The sequence below is a fragment of the Otolemur garnettii genome, unplaced genomic scaffold, assembly GCF_000181295.1.
Source record: "Otolemur garnettii isolate 467f Iridium unplaced genomic scaffold, OtoGar3 scaffold00042, whole genome shotgun sequence".
Classification (NCBI taxonomy): domain Eukaryota; kingdom Metazoa; phylum Chordata; class Mammalia; order Primates; family Galagidae; genus Otolemur; species Otolemur garnettii.
In genome coordinates, this window is record NW_003852437.1 from 10,423,450 (window position 1) to 10,446,270 (window position 22,821).

The 22,821-nt window shown below is 43.2% G+C and overlaps 1 protein-coding gene and 1 non-coding gene across 3 annotated transcripts; one reads left to right on the forward strand and one right to left on the reverse strand.

Annotated features, from left to right (window-relative positions):
* Nucleotides 1-2,641: 2,641 nt before the first annotated feature.
* Nucleotides 2,642-2,746, reverse strand: LOC111725506. Its single transcript, XR_002773558.1, has one exon. It is a non-coding gene; the product is annotated as a U6 spliceosomal RNA (small nuclear RNA).
* A 14,230-nt stretch (nucleotides 2,747-16,976) lies between these two features.
* On the forward strand, nucleotides 16,977-22,469 carry OLIG3 (oligodendrocyte transcription factor 3). 2 transcript variants are annotated; one of them, XM_012805451.1, is made up of 2 exons: nucleotides 16,977-17,101; nucleotides 21,584-22,469. In XM_012805451.1, the coding sequence occupies exon 2, from the start codon at nucleotides 21,603-21,605 to the stop codon at nucleotides 22,371-22,373; it is 771 nt and encodes a 256-aa protein (XP_012660905.1). In that variant the 5' UTR covers nucleotides 16,977-17,101; nucleotides 21,584-21,602; the 3' UTR covers nucleotides 22,374-22,469. The 2 variants fall into 2 exon arrangements, with proteins under 2 accessions (XP_012660905.1, XP_012660906.1); XM_012805452.1 differs by lacking the exon at nucleotides 16,977-17,101 and adding an exon at nucleotides 21,328-21,454 and having other exon boundaries at nucleotides 21,587-22,469.
* Nucleotides 22,470-22,821: the final 352 nt, after the last annotated feature.

Sequence of the window (22,821 nt, forward strand, 5' to 3'; positions counted from 1 at the left end):
TGTGTTTTTCCTTCAAAACTATCTCAATTTCTCTCTTAGGTATGGAAGAATTTGGGCCTTTTTTTGATTGCTTATTTATTATATTTATATTATGTACTCTATTTCAGTTATATTTAGGCACTAGTAGCCTTCTCTTTCTATATTAAAATAGATTATTTCCGTACTAGTTCCTGCATTATGAAAATACTATCTACCTAAAATTTTCCATATAGTTTTTAATAGCAATTAATTATTTTTAAAAAACTAACAAGTAACAAATGGACAATGACAAAAATGAATCCACAGAGTAGAAGACATAAATATGTTTGCACTGTATCTCCTGATACGTATTTACATTGTAGTAACACGTGGATGGGATATCATGCTGATGGTTCTTTTCAAATATTTTAGGTTCATTTAGGTTGAAAAATATATCTATTCAGGTAAATGAACTTTATTTGATATAATTCTGATACTTTCTCCATCAAGTGGAATTTGCAATGCCTACAATCAATCACCTTCCCCACAAGGAATTATAAAATTGAAAATCTCAGTGTTTTCTGAAAAATGCAACACCTTCATTGTTTATCAGTACTCTGCCCATTTGAAAAAAATCTCTGCAAGATTTGAACAATCAGTAATTAAATATTCCACAAACTTTAAAACAGTCTGTTTGAGAGAATTATTATTTGTGGATGGGTGGCTTCACGCATTCTTCAGGAGGCTGAGAACACAGCTACGTTTCCTTTAGAAAGTTCAAAAGCTGCAGCACCTCCTTCCTAACAATTGCAGCCGCTGAGATGGTTGGAGGAGTCTCCCAAGTTGCCTCAGCAAAACGGAGTAATTTAGAAACTCGACTGGCTATCTTCTGCCTCGGTCTGAAAAGTCTGGACAAGATGGAGTCTGTAGGATTATTTTACTTCTTGGATTTTCTACCGAAATTGGCTTCACTCCCTCCCCTCTCCTTGGAGAGAGAGGGAGGGCTCAGAAATCAGGCCGGCTGTTTTAAAGGAAATTCTGGAGCACAGTGAAGCCCGCCTTGTTGTCATCCGTGTCTGGCCTGCTGGGCTCAAGCCACAGAAAAGCAGCCGCTGGGGGAATTTCCCAGCCTTTGGAAACTGTCTCAGTCCTGTGAGTTTGCTCAAGTGTACCGAGGCTGTTTGCAAGGGAGGACTCCAGCTGGGTGGGTTTGCTCTGCTCCCGGGAGCTCAGAAAAGGTGAGAGGGCTCCTTCATATCTTCTCTTGGGCCCCGCTTCCCCCCCTTTCTTCCTTGAACTGACACAATAGTTTCTTCAGCAGGTCCCTCTGGCAGGGAGCTCTCCCTCTTGCATCTCTCACACTGGGACATTTTTCCACATTTCCAGGATTATGGCCACTTTCACTTAGATCTATGTGTGCTGCCTCTACATACAAAGAAGCACTTGGGGACAGGATTAGTAGGATTAGAAGAGATTCACATATGTCCAGTTCAAGCAATTGGTATTCAAAGCTTTACACTTTCAAATGCCACCAAGAGAGAGAAAAGGAGCAGAGAGCTTGCTTTGCATTTCAGCACCTTCAAGAGAGGAACAGTGCTTTTTATTGGTGTTTAAAGCAGAGGGGATAAACAGATTCCTCTTCTGGTTTAATCCAGTCCAACATACCACAGCCTCTCATCTGGGTAACCAAATAGCAGCGCTCCCAGGCGCTAAAATCACAAACTTCTGCATTTCGGCGATTGCTGTTGTTCCAAATGGCATACAGCGGAGAGCTCATTTGCAGCCAGTTCCCTTGGCAGTTGTGATTTACTTACTGTTTCATGGACAGGCAGTTCTTCAGGACCTTCCTTGCAAAACATTCATAACTCGATTGTGCGGGGTGACAATGAAACTCGGCTGCTGAGCGCTGACTTACAGCAGAGATTTGTTTGCATTTATCAGTGATGGCGGCTGTGCAGGGTGTTAGGGAGCATGCCTAGCACGTAATTAAAAGTGAAGGAAAATGTCGCACTCCATTTGAAGTCCAAAACACAGTTGTTTGAAATAGCGGGATGGTTTCTCATACATGCTGTAGAAGCGGAAGGAAGTAGACGCCTCCTCCTCGTTCACACAGCACAACTATTTTTCTTATCACTTCTGTTTTCAGGTCATAGAACAACTCATTCTCTTCTCTCTCCAGCTCCCATTTTCATGAAGCCTTCTCTTCCTTTATGAAACAACAAAATATTCATGGAACACACCAGCCATCATTTTAGGTTATATTGCACTAACTCTGTCGTTAGCTAATGTGGAAAGTTTTGCCCCACGTGACAATGTGTTTTCTATTTTATTTAGCTGTAGGGAACCTTGATTATAAGCTTCTCTTCTCATGTATTTGGATAGTACTTGGGCATCTTGCCCAGGGCTGTAGATTTTTTAAAAATTAATTTATCATACACTCTGGAGTATTACTTTCGGTGAAAAGTTGACGCTAAAAATTGCATTTCTTTTCTTACGGATAGATGTCTCTGTTAAAATTCTTTTTATAGATAGGAAAAAGATTTCCACTAGTTGTTACGGAACCTTGGAGCCCAGCCCCAAATCTGTCATTAACTAGATAGCAACCTTAAGTGAATCACTTGTTTTCTCTTGGCCTGGAATTCCTCATGGATAAAATGAAGGGTTGAGCTAAATTTTCTTTTTTTAAAATATGGAACGCTTCACAAATTCGCGTGTCATCCTTTCAGGGGCCATGCTAATCTTCTCTGTATCATTCCAATTTTAGTACATGTGCTGCTGAAGTGAGCGTGAGCTAAAATATGAATAGCTTCCATCCCTACCTCTGTATCTGCTTTTACACTTTTTAAGTATTTTTGAGCCTAAACATTCTATGTTTCGCTCAATAATCATTGTGAAAGAAAGCCATTTATGTTTTCTGTAGGGACAGACCACAGTGCAGCAGCACCATCTCGGTAAGATGAGATCTCAAATACCCAACGCTCATTTGCTGGCAACTTACATTTTACACCCCCTATAATTACTTTTTGCTCAATCTGTTTTCCCTCTACTGTTCTGACTGGCTGACATTATCATTTTATCTTTAGGTTCATTCACTGCTCTTTTCTCTGTCACCTCCTTTCTTCTTTTGAGGGCATCTAATAAGATTTTAATTTTGGTTACTTATTTTTTAACTTTAAAATTTCCGTTTGGTTCTTCTTTATATCTCCTATTTCTTTGCTGAGATTTTTTCTTCCTTCCTTCAGTTCAGGTATTTGTAATTGCTCATTGAAGCATCTTTTTTTTTTTGTAGAGGCACCGTCCCTCAGTAGAGTGCCATGGCGTCACATAGCTCACAGCAACCTCCAACTCCTGGGCTCAGGTGATTCTCTTGCCTCCCTAGTAGCTGGGATTACAGGCACCCACCACAATGCCTGGCTATGTTTTTGTTGCAATTTTGCCTGGAGCTGGGTTTGAACCCACCACCCTCAGTATATGGGGCCGGTGCCCTACCCACTGAGTCACAGGTGCTGTCTGAAGCATCTTTTTGATGGCTGCTTTAAAATGCTTGTCAGGTAATTTCAACATCTGTGTTATCTTGATGTTGGCATCTGTAGATTATCTTTTCTGATTTGATCTGAGGTTTTCCTTGTCGATGATATAATGAGTTATGTTTTATGTGTTCTAGACATTTAGGATATTATGAGACTCTAGATCTTACTTAAATATCCTGTATTAGCTGGCTCCGTGGGAATCATTCTGGGAGGGGGAAGAAAGGCACTAACTCTTTACCTCTGGGAAGGGATGTAAGTCCAGGCTCCCAGTTCCCATAATCATATTTTGATGACAATCATTCAGAATGGCATGGAAAATAAGAGTCAGGTTTCAGAGGCAGACAACAGAGTTAAATCTTGGTTTCCGCTTACTCATATTTACTGTGTGTCCTCAGATATGCTACAGAAACTTACCTCAGTTTCCCATCTCTAAACAGAGTTGATCATGGATACCTTGGCAGCCTCTTTCTAGGACTAGAAAGACTACACGTGAAGAGCCTACCACAAAGTAGGTGTTCAACAAATATAAAGTACTGAAAGTTACAATGGAAGAGTTAGTGTATTGCAAAAGGACACGCCATAACGTGCACCCCTCTTGAGTCTCCTAATGGATAAAAATGTCACAGCTCTATCCTCCCTCCATGTTTTTTCTTAAGCAATTCTATTTTCTAAAAATTATTTAGATGTGGTACAGATATGATACATTTGTGAAAGCTACATCCTGGTGTCGGTGACTACACCAGTGGTTCTCAACCTTCCTAATGCTGCAACCCTTTAATATAGTTCCTGTGGGTTGTAACCCACAGGTTGAGAACCGCTGGACTACACCCCACAAGCCTTCAGATTGACTTGTTCTTACTTTCCTACCTTCTTGAAGTTCTCTAATTATCTTACACAATTGAATAATTTCACAAAAAGGAAAAAAAACTTGTGCTGAAATCATACCATGATCAAAATCTCCCTATAGTATGTTTGATTTTCATGGAGCCTTTATTTCTCAATTAGCCTTATGGCTTTATTGTGAGTTATCCTAATCTTGTAGCTCAGTAATATTTTTATTGTTATTCTTAATTGTGGCAAAATATACAACACATTCACCATCTTAACCATTTTGAAGTATATGGTTCATTAGCATTAAGTAGATTCTCGTAGTCATGTTACCAATCTTCCGTACTTATTTGTCTGGCAAACCTGAAACTCTTTACCCATTAAACAACAATTCCGCATTTCTCCATCCCAAGAGCTGCCAGTCTACTTTCTGATTCTATGAGTCTGACCACTTCAGATACCGTATAGAATCAGAATCATGGAGTATTTGTCCTTTTGTGATCAGCTTATTTCTCTTCCTTCATGTCTTTCCCTGAAGGGCAGATATGTTTATACGATACTATACTTTTATTAGGACAGGCCTCTCAAACTCACCCTATCCAAATGATCTCCTCCCTCAGTCTTGGCTGTCTCCATTGTTAAGAGATTATTGTCAAAACCCAATAAAATCATGATTCCCATGCAGATATTAAATGAACTTGTGTCAAAGATTTTATTTAACTCATTAATTTATGAGAGAAACCAGGAAGACGTTACAATAAGTTCAAGGAAGGATTCTAAGAGCAGAGACATATGTAGGGAATAAGAAATTCTGAAATGAATTTCTGAGTACGCTTAAAATGGTCTCTCTACGGGCAATGATCAGTGACATTCTACTAAACACACTGCGCTTTTCTATGGGCAAGAATAAGTTGTGTTATCCGTTCTCTACACTTTACAGAGCTGCAAAACGCCCTCAAACCAATAAACGTTCAGAGAGCCTAAATAAATGAGTTAGAACACACATTAATCTTCTCGTCTTTTTTGCTCCCATGTCCAAGTCCTTCCCAGTTTTTCCTGACACAGCTGATTGCACCAATATCCTTCTAGGTATCAAGCCAAAAAGTTTGAGGTCATTTTTAATCTCCTTTTGTGACACCCACTTCCAATCTCTCAGCAAATCCTGTTGGCTTGGCTTTCCAATAACATCTGACCCGTCTCACCCCCTTCACCAAACGCGTAGCACAAGCCATCATCGTTTTGTGCCTGATTTTTTGCAATGGCCTCTTGATGGGTCACCCTGCTTTTGACCTTGCCCTTTTCTGTGTCTTCTCTATGGAACAGACTAAGCCTTTTAAAATATAATAGACTGAAATCACTTCTCTGCTCAAAACCCTCTCATGCTGCTATCCTTACTCAAAGTAAAAGCCAAAAGTTCCCACTACAATAAGGTGACCAGATGTCCTGCTTTGGGCGGGACAGTCTCGATTTTTAACAATTTGTCCCATGTCCTGCAGTATTTAAAAAAGTCCCAATTTTTGGAAAGAATGCATAACAAGCCAGGGAACAGTGGGGGAATGGGAAGGGAATATAGGGTTTTTGGCTGCTTAAAAGGTTTATATAACTCCATTTGGGAATGAAGAGGTTAATGTAACTCCATTTGGAAATGAAAAGGCTAATGTAAACTCCCTACTCCCCTCCTGGGCAAGGTATCAGAAGGAGACTGGCTCCCTCCCTTGCTTCTAGGCAAGGACAACTAGCTCGGAAGAAGCCAAACTGTCTGCAACAAACAAGTATTCCTCCCCTCCCCCCCAGAGTAAGGTGACCAGACATCCTGCTTTTTAACAATTTGTCCTGTGTCCTGTGGTTTTAAAAAAGCCCTGATTTTTGGAAAGAATGCAGGACAAGCTAGGGAACACGGGAGAACAGGAAGGGAATATACGGTTTTCGGCTGCCATGTGGCTATTTCTCCAGGATATGCGTTTTATATTATTTTTGTTAATTTTATAATGTTAAACTTTAATAATAACAAATAATTGTGGAACTGATTATCAAAACTGCTTATCAAAATTTGCATTGTTGTCAGGCCCCGTCCCCCCTCAATGGTGTCCCGCTTTACCAATGTTAAAATCTGGTCACCTTACACTACAAGTATAACTGGAAATGTCCTACAGAACCCCATATATTCTGCATCTTCAACTGCCATCCACACTGCAAAAGAGATTTCTCTCTGGTATCCTTTTCCCCTGTTTTTGCTTCACTCTGCTTCAGCCGCATTGTCCTGCCACATGCGGGCGTGGGCCTGCCTCAGAGCCTCTTTGCACGTGCTGATCCCTCTGTCAGGAATACTTTCCTCGAGGTCTCTAAATTACTTGGTCTCTTATCTCCTGCAAGTTTTTACTCAAAAATCAACTTCTCTAGGGGCATTGCCTGTAGCTCAAAGGAGTAGGGCACTGGCCCCATATACTGGAGGTGGTGGGTTCAAACCCAGCCCCGCCCCCCCTAAAAAACCCAGCTTCTCTAATCTCCTCTAACCATATTATTTACTCTCATAAGTACCAGTAACTTATTCTTTCTCTCTTAGTACCCCCTGCTTTCTTCTCTAATTTTTTTCTATAGCAATTGTCACCATCTGCAAAAAAAAATGTGCCTTTTACCCATTTATGTGTTTCCCTTATAATTTAAGGCAATTGAGGGAAGGGATGTGAGGTTATTTGGTTCATTTTTTAATTCCTTGTATGATGCTGTTGCTTACTGTTTTTGGATGAATGAATTCCTTTTTTCCTTTATGAAATAACCTGTGAACACTGTGGAAGGACGATACAGGTGACCCAGTAAGAAACCGGATCCCAGAGCCCAGATATTAGACACAGATGATCCGGTGCACAGCAGGTAAACGTCCTGAAGTTGCAGCATGCTGTTGTAGAATGTATGAGCCTACATCAACCTCAACTTGGGGCTTTCCAAGACATGATGAGAGTCTTTCCCTGTGTGGGCTGACCATCATCACCAACCAATCCAAGCATGTCACCTGTAAAGAACAGATGAGACAAAAGAAGCCATGTTAGCCAAATATTCCTCAGCCTGGTTCTTTCTGCTGAGCTCTGTTGCTAATATATCATTTAAGCCAATCATAGTGGAGTACACATGCTACAAACATTTTATGTCAGAGTGCTTACCGTTGCCAAGCCTCAAACCCAGTCATCTGCAGACTACTTCACACTGGGGACAACAATGACCTCACCAGTCTCCTTGAAAGTACAGCCATTGGCACATGTTCTGTCTCACACTAGCATACCAATGTGGCCTCTCCCCCCACACTGGTAATGGGTATCAATCTTGTGAATTTTTTTTGCATTTGAACTAAGCAGAACACACAGTTCACTTTGACCTGGAAGAGGCAGAAATCATCCACATTTGTTACTTCAGGCCTAGGCTAACCCTAATTCTAACTCTCTGACATCATTTAGTCCCTCAAACATGTCTCATTATTGCATTTAGTCACCTCCGTGCAAAAGATTTGCGATTTGTCTAAATAAATTGTAGCATAAAGTGGAATAAAGCAAGACTATTCTAACAAAGACAGCCCAAAATAAAATTACTTATAGAACAGAGATGTTTCATTCTTGTTGATGTAGCAGTTCTAATAGCAATAGGAGCAGTTCTGCTTTATACTATGAGTTGGGGGACTAGAATCTTTCTAAATTACTGCTTTGCAAAGACCTAGGGTATTGCTATCCTCTGCCTGGTTCCAGAAAATAGACAAAGGGAAGAAAATACGATATGGAAGGAGCGTGCCCAGTGTCTTAACTCTCAGACCTGGATCTGGCTCTCATAAGTTACACTCACCTGCCTGACTGGTGACTTAATTATATAGTTACTTAATACCTCTAAAAGTAAGGAGATCTTGGACTGGTTAGGGATGCACAGGTTTTGGTAGTCTGTAGCAATCTCTGTCATTACTTTGGGCTATGCTTATTTAAGTAACTATCCTTAGTACTAGTTACCAAGGAAGAAATGCCTCCACAAAAAGACATGATTTCCAGTGAGCTGGAAGTTGAGACTACCATCTGGCCATTTTGGAGTCTTCACACCATTCAAGCACGGGAAGAAAAAAGTATGTTACTATGTTGGCTGAAATTATTTTTATGCTTATTACCATGAGCAAATAGTTTTGCTGCAAAACTATGGGGAAAAGAAGAGCCTATCTACAATTTGGGAACTCTGTGGGTCCCTACCATCACTTCCAAGGACACTAGTGAAAGTCCGTGGAAGATCATACCAACACTTGACACGCTGGACAGCCAGGCAATGTTAGCTGGGCTCATTTCACCAGGAACCCTGGCCAGTGGAGATATGATCCAAAGGATTTGGAAAAGAAATTTAAAAATATAACTATAATTTCATCAATAGTAGTAGTCCACAACTTTTCTTACTCTATTTAATATATGTAGCAGGTGGTCTTACACTGCTATACAGGAGGCTGAGTAATTTATAAAGACAAGAGGTTTATTTGGCTCGTGGTTCTGCAGTCTGTACAAGAAGCATCACAGCAGCATCTACTTCTGGTGAGGCTTCAGGGAGCTTCTAGTCAGGGTGGAAGGGGGAGTAGGGGTGTCACATAGGAGAAAAGGAGCAAAAGAGAGAGGAGGGACCAAGGTACTTTAAACAACGAGCTCTCCAGTAAACTAATAAAGGGAGACAAACTCACTACGAAGGGGACAATACCAAGCCATTCATGAGGGATCCACATGGATGACCCAGACACCTCCTGCCAACCCCAACATCCAACACTGTGGATCAGATTTCAAGATGGGATTTGGAGGGGCCAAACAGCCAAACCATTATCAATATATATGAGATATATGACTACATTAAACAAATTTTCCTTTTTTCTTTTCCACCTTCCCCCTACTATTTCACATAAATTGTCTTAGTGTTTTTAAATGAATGATTTAATCTCTAGATTGCCTACATATCAAGTAGAATTGACTAAATTGGAAGTAGACTAGAAATTCCCCAGTCATAGTTATAGTAAGTGGTAGGATATTAGGTTTCCCTGTGAGGAAAAAATGCAAGTACGTTTTGTTGTTGTTGTTCATTTCTCTGTTTGAGTGAGGATTGCATCATATCAGATGTGAGTATGTTTATATTGTAATAGTTGCTATTCTGAAGTTCAGCCATGGGTAGGGGAATGTACCTGGAGGTTAGGTAACCAAAGGAGTGAACTATGGTAGGCACAACAGATTGGCCTTTCCAATTTGTAGTCTATCCTCTTTCTAACTAGAAAGAATGAAAAGTTAAATCTTCCTTCCATCAGTCACCTTACAAATGGATATAAAGTAGAGTCTTTCAATGGGATGCACTCATGCCGTGTTTAGGAAACAAGAAGTGAAGTTGAAATCATTTCCTGCCCCCTTCAAAAATTTTATCTCCTCCTTAGCCTTGTCAGAGAGATGTACGTACACTTCTTTAGCAGTGCCCCAGTGGCCAGTCTCCCGCTTCTGGTTTTTAAGTCAATTACAGCAATTTCTTCTTGACTCCAGCTTCCTGCCTCCTGGATCCATTTTTGCTTTGTATTCTTGAATTTATAACTCCCTCTGCAACCCGTGAGGATATATATGTATTGTTCGGAGAGTCATTCCTGGAGACCCCGCTTAAGCCCACTCCTTTGGTCCTTCCAGGACATTTTTAAAGCAGGAAATCCCCTATATTAAATCCCATCTTGCTTAAAATATCTATAATAGTTTCTGTTGCCAACACAGATACGTGTGTGATGTTTGTCTGTCTCTTCTTTACCTATCTCTCCGTCCTGTTTCCTGGGATTCAGGTGTGACTACCGTTTTGAGCCAAGGGCGTGAGGGTCACACACTAGAAGTAAACATTAGAATAAGCTGGGAGTAACCTCGAGTTACAAAAAAGGACCTTCAAGTGTCCTTGAAGACATTATGCAGCAGAGTCACTACTCAGCCCTGTACTGCCTTCTTCCACATATAAGAACAAGTGTATCTTTGAGACAATCTTATTTCTTTTGGGTATCTGAGATTCTCAGCCAAATCAAACTTTACTGATACAAACTTGTAAGACACTCTGCATAGGCTGAGCACATAAATACTTAGAAAATATTAGATCTTACTATTTTTAACCTTCTCCTGCCATTTTGGCCTCAAAGTCCAACAGAGATGCCTCCTGTTCTGTGAAGCCTCCTTCAATTTCTCCACCCAAAAGTTCTAGCAAACATCTCTAGAACCAAGTGTGGTAGAGATTTGTGCATGTGTCTGTGCCCTCGCAAGAGTCTTTGTAAATGGAGATCAAGTATGAATCAACTTTATGTCCGCCCATAACCAAAAATATCATACTGTGCAATATATGTACTTATCAATTAGTACTAAAAGAATATCTGCCTAAGAACTAAATTCTATGGTATGGATATTAGATATGACAGGGATTTAAAGCCACCGGGAAGGCTTCTTGAAGGAAATAGAATTTAGCTAGACTTTGAAACAAGGGTAGAATTTGAATGGGTGAAGGTGAATGAAAGAAGTAGGCAGAACAGAAGAAATTGTATTCAAAAGGATGGAAAGTGCGAACAGGGTGTGTGGAGAGCAAGAAATTGCCCACCTAGAAGGTCTCTGTTTTGAGGAAGGAGCATGAACCTCAAAGATGTATGGCAAGTACCATTACAGGAAGGCGATAAATACCAGTTGCATGTTCTTCATAAGTACTAAGGTATCTATTTCAAAGCACATTTTTATTTTCTGTTTTGTTTGGGGGGGCCAAGGCACAGGACATTTGATTAGTTATAATTCTTTGTTTAGAACATAGTCTCGTTGTTGGTTTGTGTATACTTATGTTTATTTTAATAATAGAATAAACATCTGTGAATGCCCATCCAAATACAGGAATATTGACTATAATTTCTATAATTCTCTGTGGCCCTCTCCCATCCATGACCTCTTCCTCCTTCACCTGAAGCATCTACTATCCTGAATCTGGGTCGACCCTTCATTTGCTTTCTTTCTTTTTCAAAGTTAGCTCTCCTTCACTTCTCTGTGAATTCCTAATAAGTATGTTGGTTTTAATTGTTTTAGTTGCTATTAACTTTAAAAAACTGTTCTTATGGCCCGGCGCCTATAGCTCAACCGGCTAAGGCGCCAGCCACGTACACCTAAGGTGGCGGGTTTGAATCCCCAGCCCAGACCCGCCAAACAACAATGACGGCTGCAACCAAAAAATAGCCGGGCGTTGTGGCGGGCGCCTGTGGTCCCAGCTACTTGGGAGGCAGAGGCAAGAGACTCGCTTGAGCCCAGGAGTTGGAGGTTGCTGTGAGCTGTAATGCCACGGCACTCTACCCAGGGCAACAGCTTGAGGCTCTGTCTCAAAAAAAAAAAAAAAAAAAAAAAAAAAAACTGTTCTTATTCTCCATGTAATCTTCTGGGGCTCTCACTATTCCTCTTAATTTTATGTTTTTAGAATTTGTCCTTATTTCTTTTCTTTCTTTTTTTGGGACAGAGTCTCACTATGTCACCCTGAGTAGAGTGCTGTGGCGTCACAGCTCGCAGCAATCTTGAACTCTTGGGCTTAAGCAATTCTCTTGCCTTAGCTGGGACTACAGGCACTGAGCCAGGATTTGTCCTTATGTCTGCATGCATTTTTTTTTTTTTTTTATGTAGAGACAGAGTCTCACTTTTTCGCCCTTGGTAGAGTGCAGTGGAGTCGCTCCAGCCACCTCCAACTCCTGGGCTTAGGCGATTCTTCTGCCTCAGCCCCCAAGTAGCTGGGACTACAGGTACCCGCCACAATGCCCAGCTATTTTTTGTTGCAGTTTGGTCGGGGCTGGGTTTGAACCCGCCACCCTCAGTATATGGGGCCAACGCCCTACTCACTGAGCCACAGGCGCCTCCCTGTCTGCACACATTTATAGTTCATTCATTAAAAATGCTGGATAATTCCGTGCATGTACTCCAATGGACTGATCATGTTAATTACTATTGCTGTAGTGAATAGTGAGGCTGTGAACATTCCACTGCAGTCCGTGTCTTTAGGTGTGTGAGTTTAAAAATTGGGGGCAAGGCATATAACTGTAGAAGTGGAATTGCAGGGTCACAGAGTCCATGAATGTTCAATTTTATAAGATAATATCAAACTGTTTCCCCAAGTGGCTATACAAGTTTATATTCCCACAAGAAATACATATGAGAGGTTGGTAAGCAACAGTGCCTTCATTACTACTATTACCAAATTTCTTAATGTTTGCCATTTGAGTGGATATGGAATATTACCTCTTTGTGTCTTTTGTGTTTTCTTACTTAATGAGGTTAAAAATCTGTTCCTAAGTTTATTTGAAATATGTGTTTCCTCCCCTGTTGTATTTCCTCTTCCATCTTTTGCCTATCCTTCTGTTGTCCTTTTCATATTGATTCATCAAAGTTCTTTATATATGTATGTTACAAATGCTTTATTGATCCTTTATGTTGCAAAGATCTTTTCCCAGTTTAATCATTTCACATTCTTTGACAGTTGAGTTCTGATGAAAAGTTCAGAATTTTAATGTAGTCACATTTCTCAACCTTTTCCTTCTGCAGATAGTTCTGGCTTTGTCTAATTTAGAATTCAAAATCAAAAATAATGTTTTCTTGTTAAACATGTTAAAGTTTTGTTCTTGAAATTTAAGTCTGATCTGGATGGATCTGTGCATGAGATTTAAACGTTCACAAAACACTGTGATTGAATCCTCACAATGGTTCGTGTCATGTGAGTTTCGTTGCTTTCATTATGAAGACGACAAAGGCTCAGAAATGGTAAGAACCTTGTGTGAGTATGTGTAGCTAGTAAGCAGAAAATCCTTCCTAGGAATTCCAATGGGTTGGGAAGTCTTTCCTTGTCTAGTACGTGTCTCTGCCCTTCATTCCAGAGGGAGAGAACTCGTGCCAGTGGGGGAGAGGCATCTCTATGTTTTACAATATAAGAATTATCCCAAAACAAAATTTATATCTCCCCAAGAGCCCATCTTTCCTATGATCCCATGGTATTTGCAAGTTTTGACAGGAAGACAACTTATTAAACAAACATATGTAATATTTCTGTGCTGACTATAACCCTGTTCCCATGTTACAGATAGCTTTCCCCAACAGGGACTTGAGGGGCACTGTACACAGGAAGGGAACTACATCCTTGTTGTTCTAGACCTGTCTTCTAAAAGGTTTACAACCCCACGCTGCATGTGCCCACTAGTTTTTAGTTTCTACATCTCCTTAAAACTCAAGTTTAATTGATTGTAGACTCTTGGTCAACATCATTCCTGCCACACGTATCTTCAGCAACCCTTTTCTAATGGGTGTCCATTCTTGGCATTACTTTCCCCAAAGGCATTACTTCCCATTTAATGTAATTATTTCAATTAATAAATCTAATGGGTGCAAAAGAGCTATTATCCTCTGCTTCACTTTCACAAGAAGTGAAACTTTGATGGAGATGAAGAGATAGAACAATTATAGCAAGTATACTTGAAAATTCTATACATAGAGCCAGGTGCCGTAGCTCACACCTCGAATCCTAGCACTCTGGGAGGCTGAGGTGGGTAGATTGCCTGAGCTCAGGAGTTCAGGACCAGCCTGAGAAAGAGGGAGACCCCATCTCTAAGAATAGCCTGGCATTGTGGGGGGCGCCGGTAGTCCCAGCAATTTGGGAGGCTGAGGCAAAAGAATCACTTGAGCTTTAGAGTCTGAGGTTGCTGTGAGTTGTGACTCTACCATGGCACTCTACCATGGGTTGCAATGTGAAACTCTGTCTCAAAAAAAATAAAAAAGAAATAAAATAAAAGAAAGAAAATTATATACTTAATGGCAACTGATTTCCTTATAAAAACTTTTCCCAGGTAAGAAGAATTTCAACTCTGGGCTGAATTTAAAAATAGGCTTAAAAATTTGTGTCAATGAAATGAAAACTCATCTTTTTCTGAATTTAAAAATCTAGTATTATATTCTAGTATTGGTTTTATAGACTTTATGTTCAGACTGTTGGTGTTATGCAATAAAAATCTGTCTATAGATAGAAAAAAGATATCTATACGGAAGGATGCATTGTGCCATTTAAGTTATCCCTCAATATAAAGCTGAAACTCTCTTTTTTCTTTTTTAGAAACAGAGAAAATTAAGAACTTATTTGAGTACACTGTCCAGCAGCATTAAGCTATCCATAGTATTGACTTTTAAAAATTCTGCATCTTGGAGGGTTTCGGCCCAATAGTATTCTGTTTTCCGCTTTGCCCTGGCAGCAGTTTCTGAGCCATCCTGATACTCAGAAGGACAATCCCTGCAGGATTATTCAGTGTTTCCATTCTTCTCACAGCTTTATTTCAGGCCATTTGACTAGCTCAGCATATTGCAGAGCATATGAATGGGGAACCAGACCACCGTAAAGTCCGCAGGGGATTGAAACAAGATGGGCAAACTTGCCTTTGGAAAACAGCCACCAGTGGGTTCTCTATTAAAATATTAGAATCAATGTTACAATTTTCATGACTTCATAAAGTGAACATATATTTCGGGAGTGCTTTCACACAACTCCATAAAATGCACTTAATAGTTGGATTATATTTATCTATTATGAACAAAGGATATATACTTAGCGTTTTTCATGCCTTCTTTCTTTCTTTTCTCCCTCATCACAAAGTTTTATTTTTCTAAAAGTCCACTCAAATGTATTACACATACTGCAATAAAAAAGAAAAACCTAAGTTGTTTTAAAGTATGCAATGGAAATATGCACATCTGTGGACATAAATTCTCCAATATTCTGCTGTTTCTTATTATCCAGGGTTATAGAGTAGATAAGAAAAATTACTAAAAAAATGCAAGGAACTGGACAATTATCAATGTTTTTTCACGGGCAGCTTAAGTCATGTCATGTTATGAAAATATATTAATTTCCATTATTCTGTGATAAAATTAACATATTAAAACTTACAAGAGGTTTTAGGACACACTCTTGATAGTAGAGTTGAGAATATAATTTCAATTATTAAATAAGAGACAGCCACAAATAAAATACAGGATGCTACACATCTAGAAATATTGAATGATAATTTCTTTCCAGCCTGCTTCCTCGTGTCCCACCTTGCCTCCGTCCTGTCTACAAAGTAAAAGAAAAACAGGATCTAATGTCTAAATTACCTGGGTAATTTGTTAAATTTTATTGTATGTTATAATATGATATAAAGATGACAATGAACATTCAGCTGGTATTATGGGTGGTGATAATTAGGTTTTACATAGTTCATGTTCAGACTGTCGGTGTTATGCTAACAAAAATCTATAGATAGGAAAATATTAAACACAATGAACTAATGGATATGTAGCACTTATTACATCTTCATTTGTTTTTAGAAATGACGAAGCAGAGTCCACCTGGCTCATACTACAAATTGGGTATAAAAATCAAGGCAACTTTGAAAAGGCAATTTTAGAAAACTGCCATTTTCACATTTCAAGATTCAATAACAGAATTATAATTTTCTCAAAATAATGTTCGTAGATCTATTATTTGTTAAGAGTCAAGCCGGTGGGAGAACATTTCTAATCCAACTCTACTTACAAGCAGGTGCATTAGTAAAACCTGTCTTTATTCGACAGCCTCTGAAAAATAATTTTTTCATTTTTATTTAGAACAAAAGGGCTTCAAATAAATATTTTGATGTATTTGACTTTATGTAACTGTGCATGTACATCCCAATACTTACAGGTATAATAAAAGGACAGTTTAAGTCATTGTTAATAAATGTAAATATCCTTTTAATCTGCGCTTCCTTTTTCCATAAATTCTTACATCCTAATCTCCTTATGGCATCTATTTATTTATGTACTTTGTGTATAAATCTGAACATTACTGAACTAAAAATGAAAATGCACATATGGTACATGAGAAAATTATTTCTAAAATAAAACCACATTCCTTAAGGGCTTCAGCAAAAAGTACAGCAATATGTCTTTGGCTTTCTGATAGAATATAGCATGGAGATTATCTAATAAGCTCCAAATACAAAAAGAAGAATTTAGTATCCTGTGCTACTTTTACATTAGACATCAAATTGTATACAGCAGCTTTAACTATCAATTCATAAAAGAAGTAAGTTAATAACAATAAAACACTATTAAGAAATCATCTGCTTAGTGGTCTTTAAAGTTTTGGTATTAATAGAGCCACAAATTCAGAATTTCAGGGCACATGCCAAGAATGTGTGTAAAAGTATGCAAATTTTTATATCACTCATCAATTTCCATGATTGATCACCAGTGATATTTAAATCAACCTAAACATTCCAATCTCAAGGAAAAAAAAATGTTTTCAATTTATAGGCTTTCTACAAGGGAAAAACTCAGTCGAGGTTTGGCAATTGAGCAGATGTTACTAGAAAGGGGGGAAAAAAGAATACTAAAGAATGCTCACTAATTGAGCAAAATCCTGTAACTGAAGCCCAGAAGTTCATAATCTCCTTTGACTTTAGCGAGTCCTTAAATAATTATAATTAATCTGTAAGTTCTAGCAAGCCTGGCTGCTTATGCATCATTAAAATCAAACTTCTAGTTCCGCCGCCAGTGTATGGACTTGTCTATATATTCACATAATTAGCACTTCATCATTTTATGCTATTCTGGAACACTCGTGCATCTCCCAAGCTCTCATCCTACATTGTGAAAAGCAGTTACTACCAGCCTTATTTCAAATACTGCTGTTCTTCAACTTCTGCTGTTTTTCTTGTATGAAAACCAGACTTTTAAAAATGATGGAAAATAATGGGCAGATCAGTACGTTTTCAAGATGTTATTTAAACTACGGAGAAAACCAGAAAACTGAATGACCCTAGACTGCCGATCCAAATCCATCCTCTCCTGCCCTGGAGCAACTATTTACTTGTTGGAATTTTGATTTTGGCATCTCCTAATGCAGGGACCCAGAGTTGACTACACTAGCCCCACTCCATTCTGTCACCCGGGATGTGTGGCTGCAAGAAGAGATAATCCCTGCTTGACTGCGATTTAGGTTGACATTTGATTTTTTTAATTGTCTTTTTGTGTGTGTGTGTGTACTGGCTTCCTGGATCAACCCAATAGCCCTGAAGACTCCACCGACCCCAGGGTTACTATGTCGTTACTGTTTTACTCTGCTAAAGAAAGTTCTTTTTAAGTTCTCCGTATGGTCAACTAGTTTTTAGGCTCTTCCTTGATTGCACAAAGGAAAAAACAAAAAATTCTCTTTTTTGTTTTGGAGGGTGGCTGGGTTGAAAGGTGAAACCCACGAGGTCTCCGCCAGTTTCTGCGGGTCGAGTTTGAAGCTTGACGAGCGAGAGGAGCCCCCGGGCGTTGCTGACTGCCTGGCTTCTCACAGAAGCCTCCCGGCAGGTCAGGCGCCGCAACATTTGCTGCTGGACTCTTGCGGGGCGTGGGGGTTCGCTCCCGAGCCAAAATTGCCGCGGCCTCCGCAGAGCCTGCAGCTACTGAAGAGGAACTCGGTGGCTAAAGCTGCGGAGCGGTGGGCGTCGGGCACCTAGTGGCACGCGCTGGGCAGCAGGTAAGAGAAGATCCAGGGCGATTTGGGGGCGGAGGGGGTGTCGGAGAGAGGTGAGCAGCTTCCCAAGTGCGTAGTTCCCGGGATTCCAAAGCTGCCGAGGCCGAGGTTGCAGAACTGGGGCTGTGCGCCCCGGGTGCGCGGGGACCTCAGAGCAGCTCTTCCGACCCGATCCACGCGCCAACCCGCTGCTTTCAGGTGTTGTAGGCAGGCTGAGGAACTCCAAGCTCTTCCCTGAGCCGAGGCAGGCTTGCCAGGAAGTAGCCCGACTGCCCTGGGACCCACCTGTTGCCAGAGAAGGACCCGAGTCCCCGCGCCGCAGCCCTCCCCCGTCGCCAGGTCGCTGGGTGTGGCTGGAGAGTGCGCATCCCCGCGCCACCGCAGGGTCACTAGCTCCAGCTCCTCGCCTGCCTAAGCCCTCTGAATGGGCTCCAAGCCAGGGCCAAGGTCACGGCGCGTCTCTGGCGGAAGTCCCTTTGGGCTAATGCGGTCGAGGCCCAGCGGAGGCTCCCTTACTCTCTCCTCTGCGCACATGCCCCGGCCGGGTGCTGGCAAGGACAGTCTTGGAAAGAAATCCATGTCCTTGCCTTCCTGAGCTTCGGGCCTGCTCCGCTTCTTCTCGGTTCGAGTGTTCATAGGGAGGATAAGGGTGAGCTCAACCACCGAGCCGGGTTTGCGGTGAGCCTCGGGCCCTGGAGACTATCAACCCATTTTATGGCAGGCAAAGTTGTGGCACCTTTATTCACTCGCCCTTTTCTAGTTGTTAACACTTCCAAAGGAGGGGGAATGGGGGAACCAACTTTTAAAAGCGTTACTGGGCTCGGGCCATGAGCCTTGGGCCATCCCACACTCACACATTGCGGCCTTTCCAAGAAAGCAGAGGGGCCGCAGCGCGGAGGAGTCCGGCAAAGGCTCTGGCGCTCCTTCCCAGCCTAGCGCGGCCCGCGGACGCCCCCCTCTCTTCGGAAGGGCCAAGTAGAGGGATAGTGGCTTCTGGTTCCATCTCCCACAGCCCCAGCCCCTGTCTCTCCAGCCCTGCAAGTGAGATGTTCAGCTTGTATTTCGAGGACTACTCACCCCTACCACCTGCTCGACTAATTTGAGTATATTTTTAAACTTCATTTTAACGTTGTCCACTAAGAAAATCGGGGCTCCTTTAAAAGGTGAATTCCCTCGCAGTGGTATATTTTTCCACTCCTTCGTTGCAGCCCTTCTGCTCTAACTATGCTTTGTTACTTCCGGCACTCAAAAGTCAGGTGCATTTTCAGTTCGGAGGAAGACAGATGCGGAAGCCCAGGGGTCAGGAAGGTGGCTGGGAGATGCTGGGGCCTGAGCCTGCGTCCTGCCCCAGGGCAGGGAAGCCCCTCTTTCTCCCAGTCCTCCTCCCACTAGATCAGCTGGGGAGCCACAAAGGACTGTGGTGTGTACTAGCCGCTCCCCCAGCTTCTGTCCAGCACCTGGGCCTGCAGAAGTTCTGGAACTCTTTTTTTTTTTCCCCTTAAGCTGCTTAAGAGTTGTGTCACTTTCTTAGGTAAAATGAGTGATTCTAATGAATTAAAAAACATTCGTTGTGCTTGGATATTGGGAGTGCGTTTGGACATCAATCTTTCCGCATCCAATCTAGTTTCCTGCCTTCCTTTTAAGAAACTTTGCTTCCACGGAGGTGGAAGTGTTAGAAGAGGCTTGTGTCAGAGTCTTCAAGAGCATTAACGTCCTGGCTTTGACAAGGGGCTGTGGGTCATTTTCTTTCTTTTACAGAAAAGCAAACTTAGATGTAAAAAAGCATTCATTACAATGTTGCATCTCCGCATCCGCTTGGAATTGCCCGGGCGGCTTTCACAGCCTGACCGCCTGTCAATGAGGCACAGCCTGTGGAGAGTGCAAACTGCGGACCTGGACACAACTGTTCTTCTGCTGATCGATTTGTATCAATGGAAAGTGGGTCCTCCCCTTCCTGGGCTCCCAGTGAATGCTGTGCAGAGGCTCTAACTGCCCGAGGTTCCGGGACTCATTCAGTTTCGAACTTTCCATCAAGGCATTCAAGCCCTGAGCTAGCGTCTGTCTCTGGTTCCCCCCAGCAGGGAGCCAGGTGGTGTCCAGGTTCTCCTAGAGGCCACCCTCCACCCAACTCTCTCTCTCCCTGCTGGGGGTTTCTGCCTTCCTACCCTCGCGCTGCTTAGCTAAAACCTTGACGGACAAAAAAGCAAGGGGAAGAAAGATCTGCGCCACGGAAGGCTCCACATTCCAGGCCTTCCTTTTATTCTCAGAAACGACTCTGCGCTAGATCGCAGTGCCCGTGCGCGTACACACAAGGGGCTGGTCAGGTCCCTTCATTGTCGAACCACACACACACACACCACACGAAACCCCCACATCGTTTGTTATTCGACCCTGAGCTTCCGCTTTTCCTTGTCCACCGGCGTGGGACAGCACCATCCAGGTGGATAGGCCCGCGCTGGACCGGCTGGCTCTGAGCTGCAGATGCTCGCGGCGCTCCCATACGGTGGCCAGAGGCTGCACAGCTTCGGGCACCCACCGTCTCCCGCTAGTGCTCAGGTCTTGGAAGCCTGTAGCGGGAACAGTCTCTCCGGAGAGCGCAGGAACCTTTCCAATCCCCAACAATCTAACTTCCCTGTTCCCGCGCCTATCTCTCCCCCTCTTCCCAAATTGCGTTTCACGTAGCCTTAGATTTTTTGTCTCAGTGGTAGAGCTAAGAAGTTAGAGAATTGTGAAGAACTGAAATTATTTCAGTAATTCTTGTTTTCACACCGAAAAGGAGGCAAAGAAAGAGACCTTTCCCCACAGTAGTGTCAAGGGCAAACCCATCACCAGATAGGGGCATCCACTTACAACTATACCAGAAGGATCTAATAAACAAAATTGACAGAATGATAGTGTTTCAAACATTTCTTAACTAATGAAGAAAAATTTCAGACAGCCAATCTCAATATCCAGTCCCCCAACCCCTCCACCCCGGCGTTGAACCTGCCCTCCATCTGCACCTCTGTCCCTCAAACCTTTTTACTACGTCCTCTTTTTGCCCATATTTCTCTAAACTTGGGAGCAGCTATGAAAGGAAGGAGAGAGAATATTCCCATTCCTGGCCGGCTTCGTTGCCCTTCCTTCGGTTCCTGGTGTGTGATTTGGTTAAGGAAACTGAGAAAGGGGGTGGGGTGGGGTGGAAGAAAGTATTTTTTTAAAAAACCAGGAAGGCGTGAGCTGGAGCGGTGAGTGTGTCAATCAGAAGGTTTTGTGCCTGGGGGCTCCTAGCGGTTCGGAGCAGAGGTGTCCCTGGGCGGCCCCACGATGAATATGAATAGGAATCCTTGCTAAATGGGACAGCAAAGCGCACCGCCCTGAATGATGGCACGTCATCCGAACCAGCCCAGGATAGATAGGAGGGCTCCTTTTGTCTCTTTTCTCCGCTGCAGCTCTATAAAAGCCCCTCTTTTTTCTGCGAGAGGTTAGTTCAAGCTCACACCAACTAGCTGTCCAGGAAACAGCCTAACCCCAGAGAGGGGAGTGGGGAGGGAAAGAGGCGGGGAGAGGCTCTGACTATCTCAGCTTTTCTTCTCACGTGTGGCTGCTGAGAAGTGGGTTGCTCGGCTGGGCAAAATTTTTTCTTAATTCAAGATTTTCTTTAATTTCCCGCCTAAAGCCTCCCCACGGTAGGGCCTTATCCCTTGCAATAAAATGAATTCTGATTCGAGCTCTGTCTCCAGCAGAGCTTCCTCTCCGGACATGGATGAGATGTACCTGAGGGACCATCACCATCGCCACCACCACCACCAGGAGAGCCGTCTCAACTCAGTCTCGTCCACGCAGAGCGACATGGTGCAGAAGATGCCCGGGGAAAGCCTCTCGCGGGCTGGCGCCAAGGCCGCGGGAGAAAGCAGCAAGTACAAAATCAAGAAGCAGCTGTCGGAGCAGGACCTACAGCAGCTGAGGCTGAAGATCAACGGACGCGAGCGCAAGCGGATGCACGACCTGAACCTCGCCATGGACGGGCTGCGCGAGGTCATGCCCTACGCGCACGGGCCCTCGGTGCGCAAACTCTCCAAGATCGCTACTCTCCTGCTGGCCAGAAACTACATCCTCATGCTCACCAGCTCCCTGGAGGAGATGAAGAGGCTGGTTGGCGAGATCTACGGGGGCCACCACTCGGCCTTCCACTGTGGGACCGTGGGCCACTCGGCCGGCCACCCGGCGCACGCGGCCAACGCCGTGCACCCGGTGCACCCCATCCTGGGTGGCGCGCTCTCGTCCAGCAACGCCTCGTCACCGCTGTCGGCCGCCTCGCTGCCCGGCTTGGGCACCATTCGGCCTCCGCACTCGCTGCTCAAGGCGCCCTCCACGCCGCCCGCGCTGCAGCTGGGCAGCGGCTTCCAGCACTGGGCCGGGCTGCCCTGCCCCTGCACCATTTGCCAGATGCCGCCGCCGCCGCACCTGTCTGCTCTCTCCACCGCCAACATGGCCCGGCTGTCCGCAGAGTCCAAGGACTTGCTCAAGTGAGCAGCGGGCCCGCCCGGCTGCCAGGACGCGGGAGAGCGGCGGGAGGGGCCGCAGGGCCGGGCCAAGAGGGAAAGGGGAGGCTGTAGGCTCGGGCCACCGGAGAGCGGGCGCGGGACCCCGCGGCCTCCCACGCTGTCTGAGAGATCCCCGGCCCTACTTGACTCCGGGAGGGAAAGGACCAAAACGAAACTGCAATTCTAGGTGGTGGAGAAGGGGGACTCGAACCAGAGGTCGTGTGTTTTGCATGCATGCTTCTTTCCCCTTGCAGCGCCAGTATTTCTCACTGCCATGTGCTTTTGTCAAAACTGCATTTGTTGTATAAAGACGGGATCGGTGTAGTTAAAAACTTGCAAAGGGACTTTCGGGGTTGGCTCTGTTTTCTCACTTTGGAAAAAGATAGCCATCCTGTTTGTGCAAAACAAATGTAAATACTTCCTGGAGATGGATG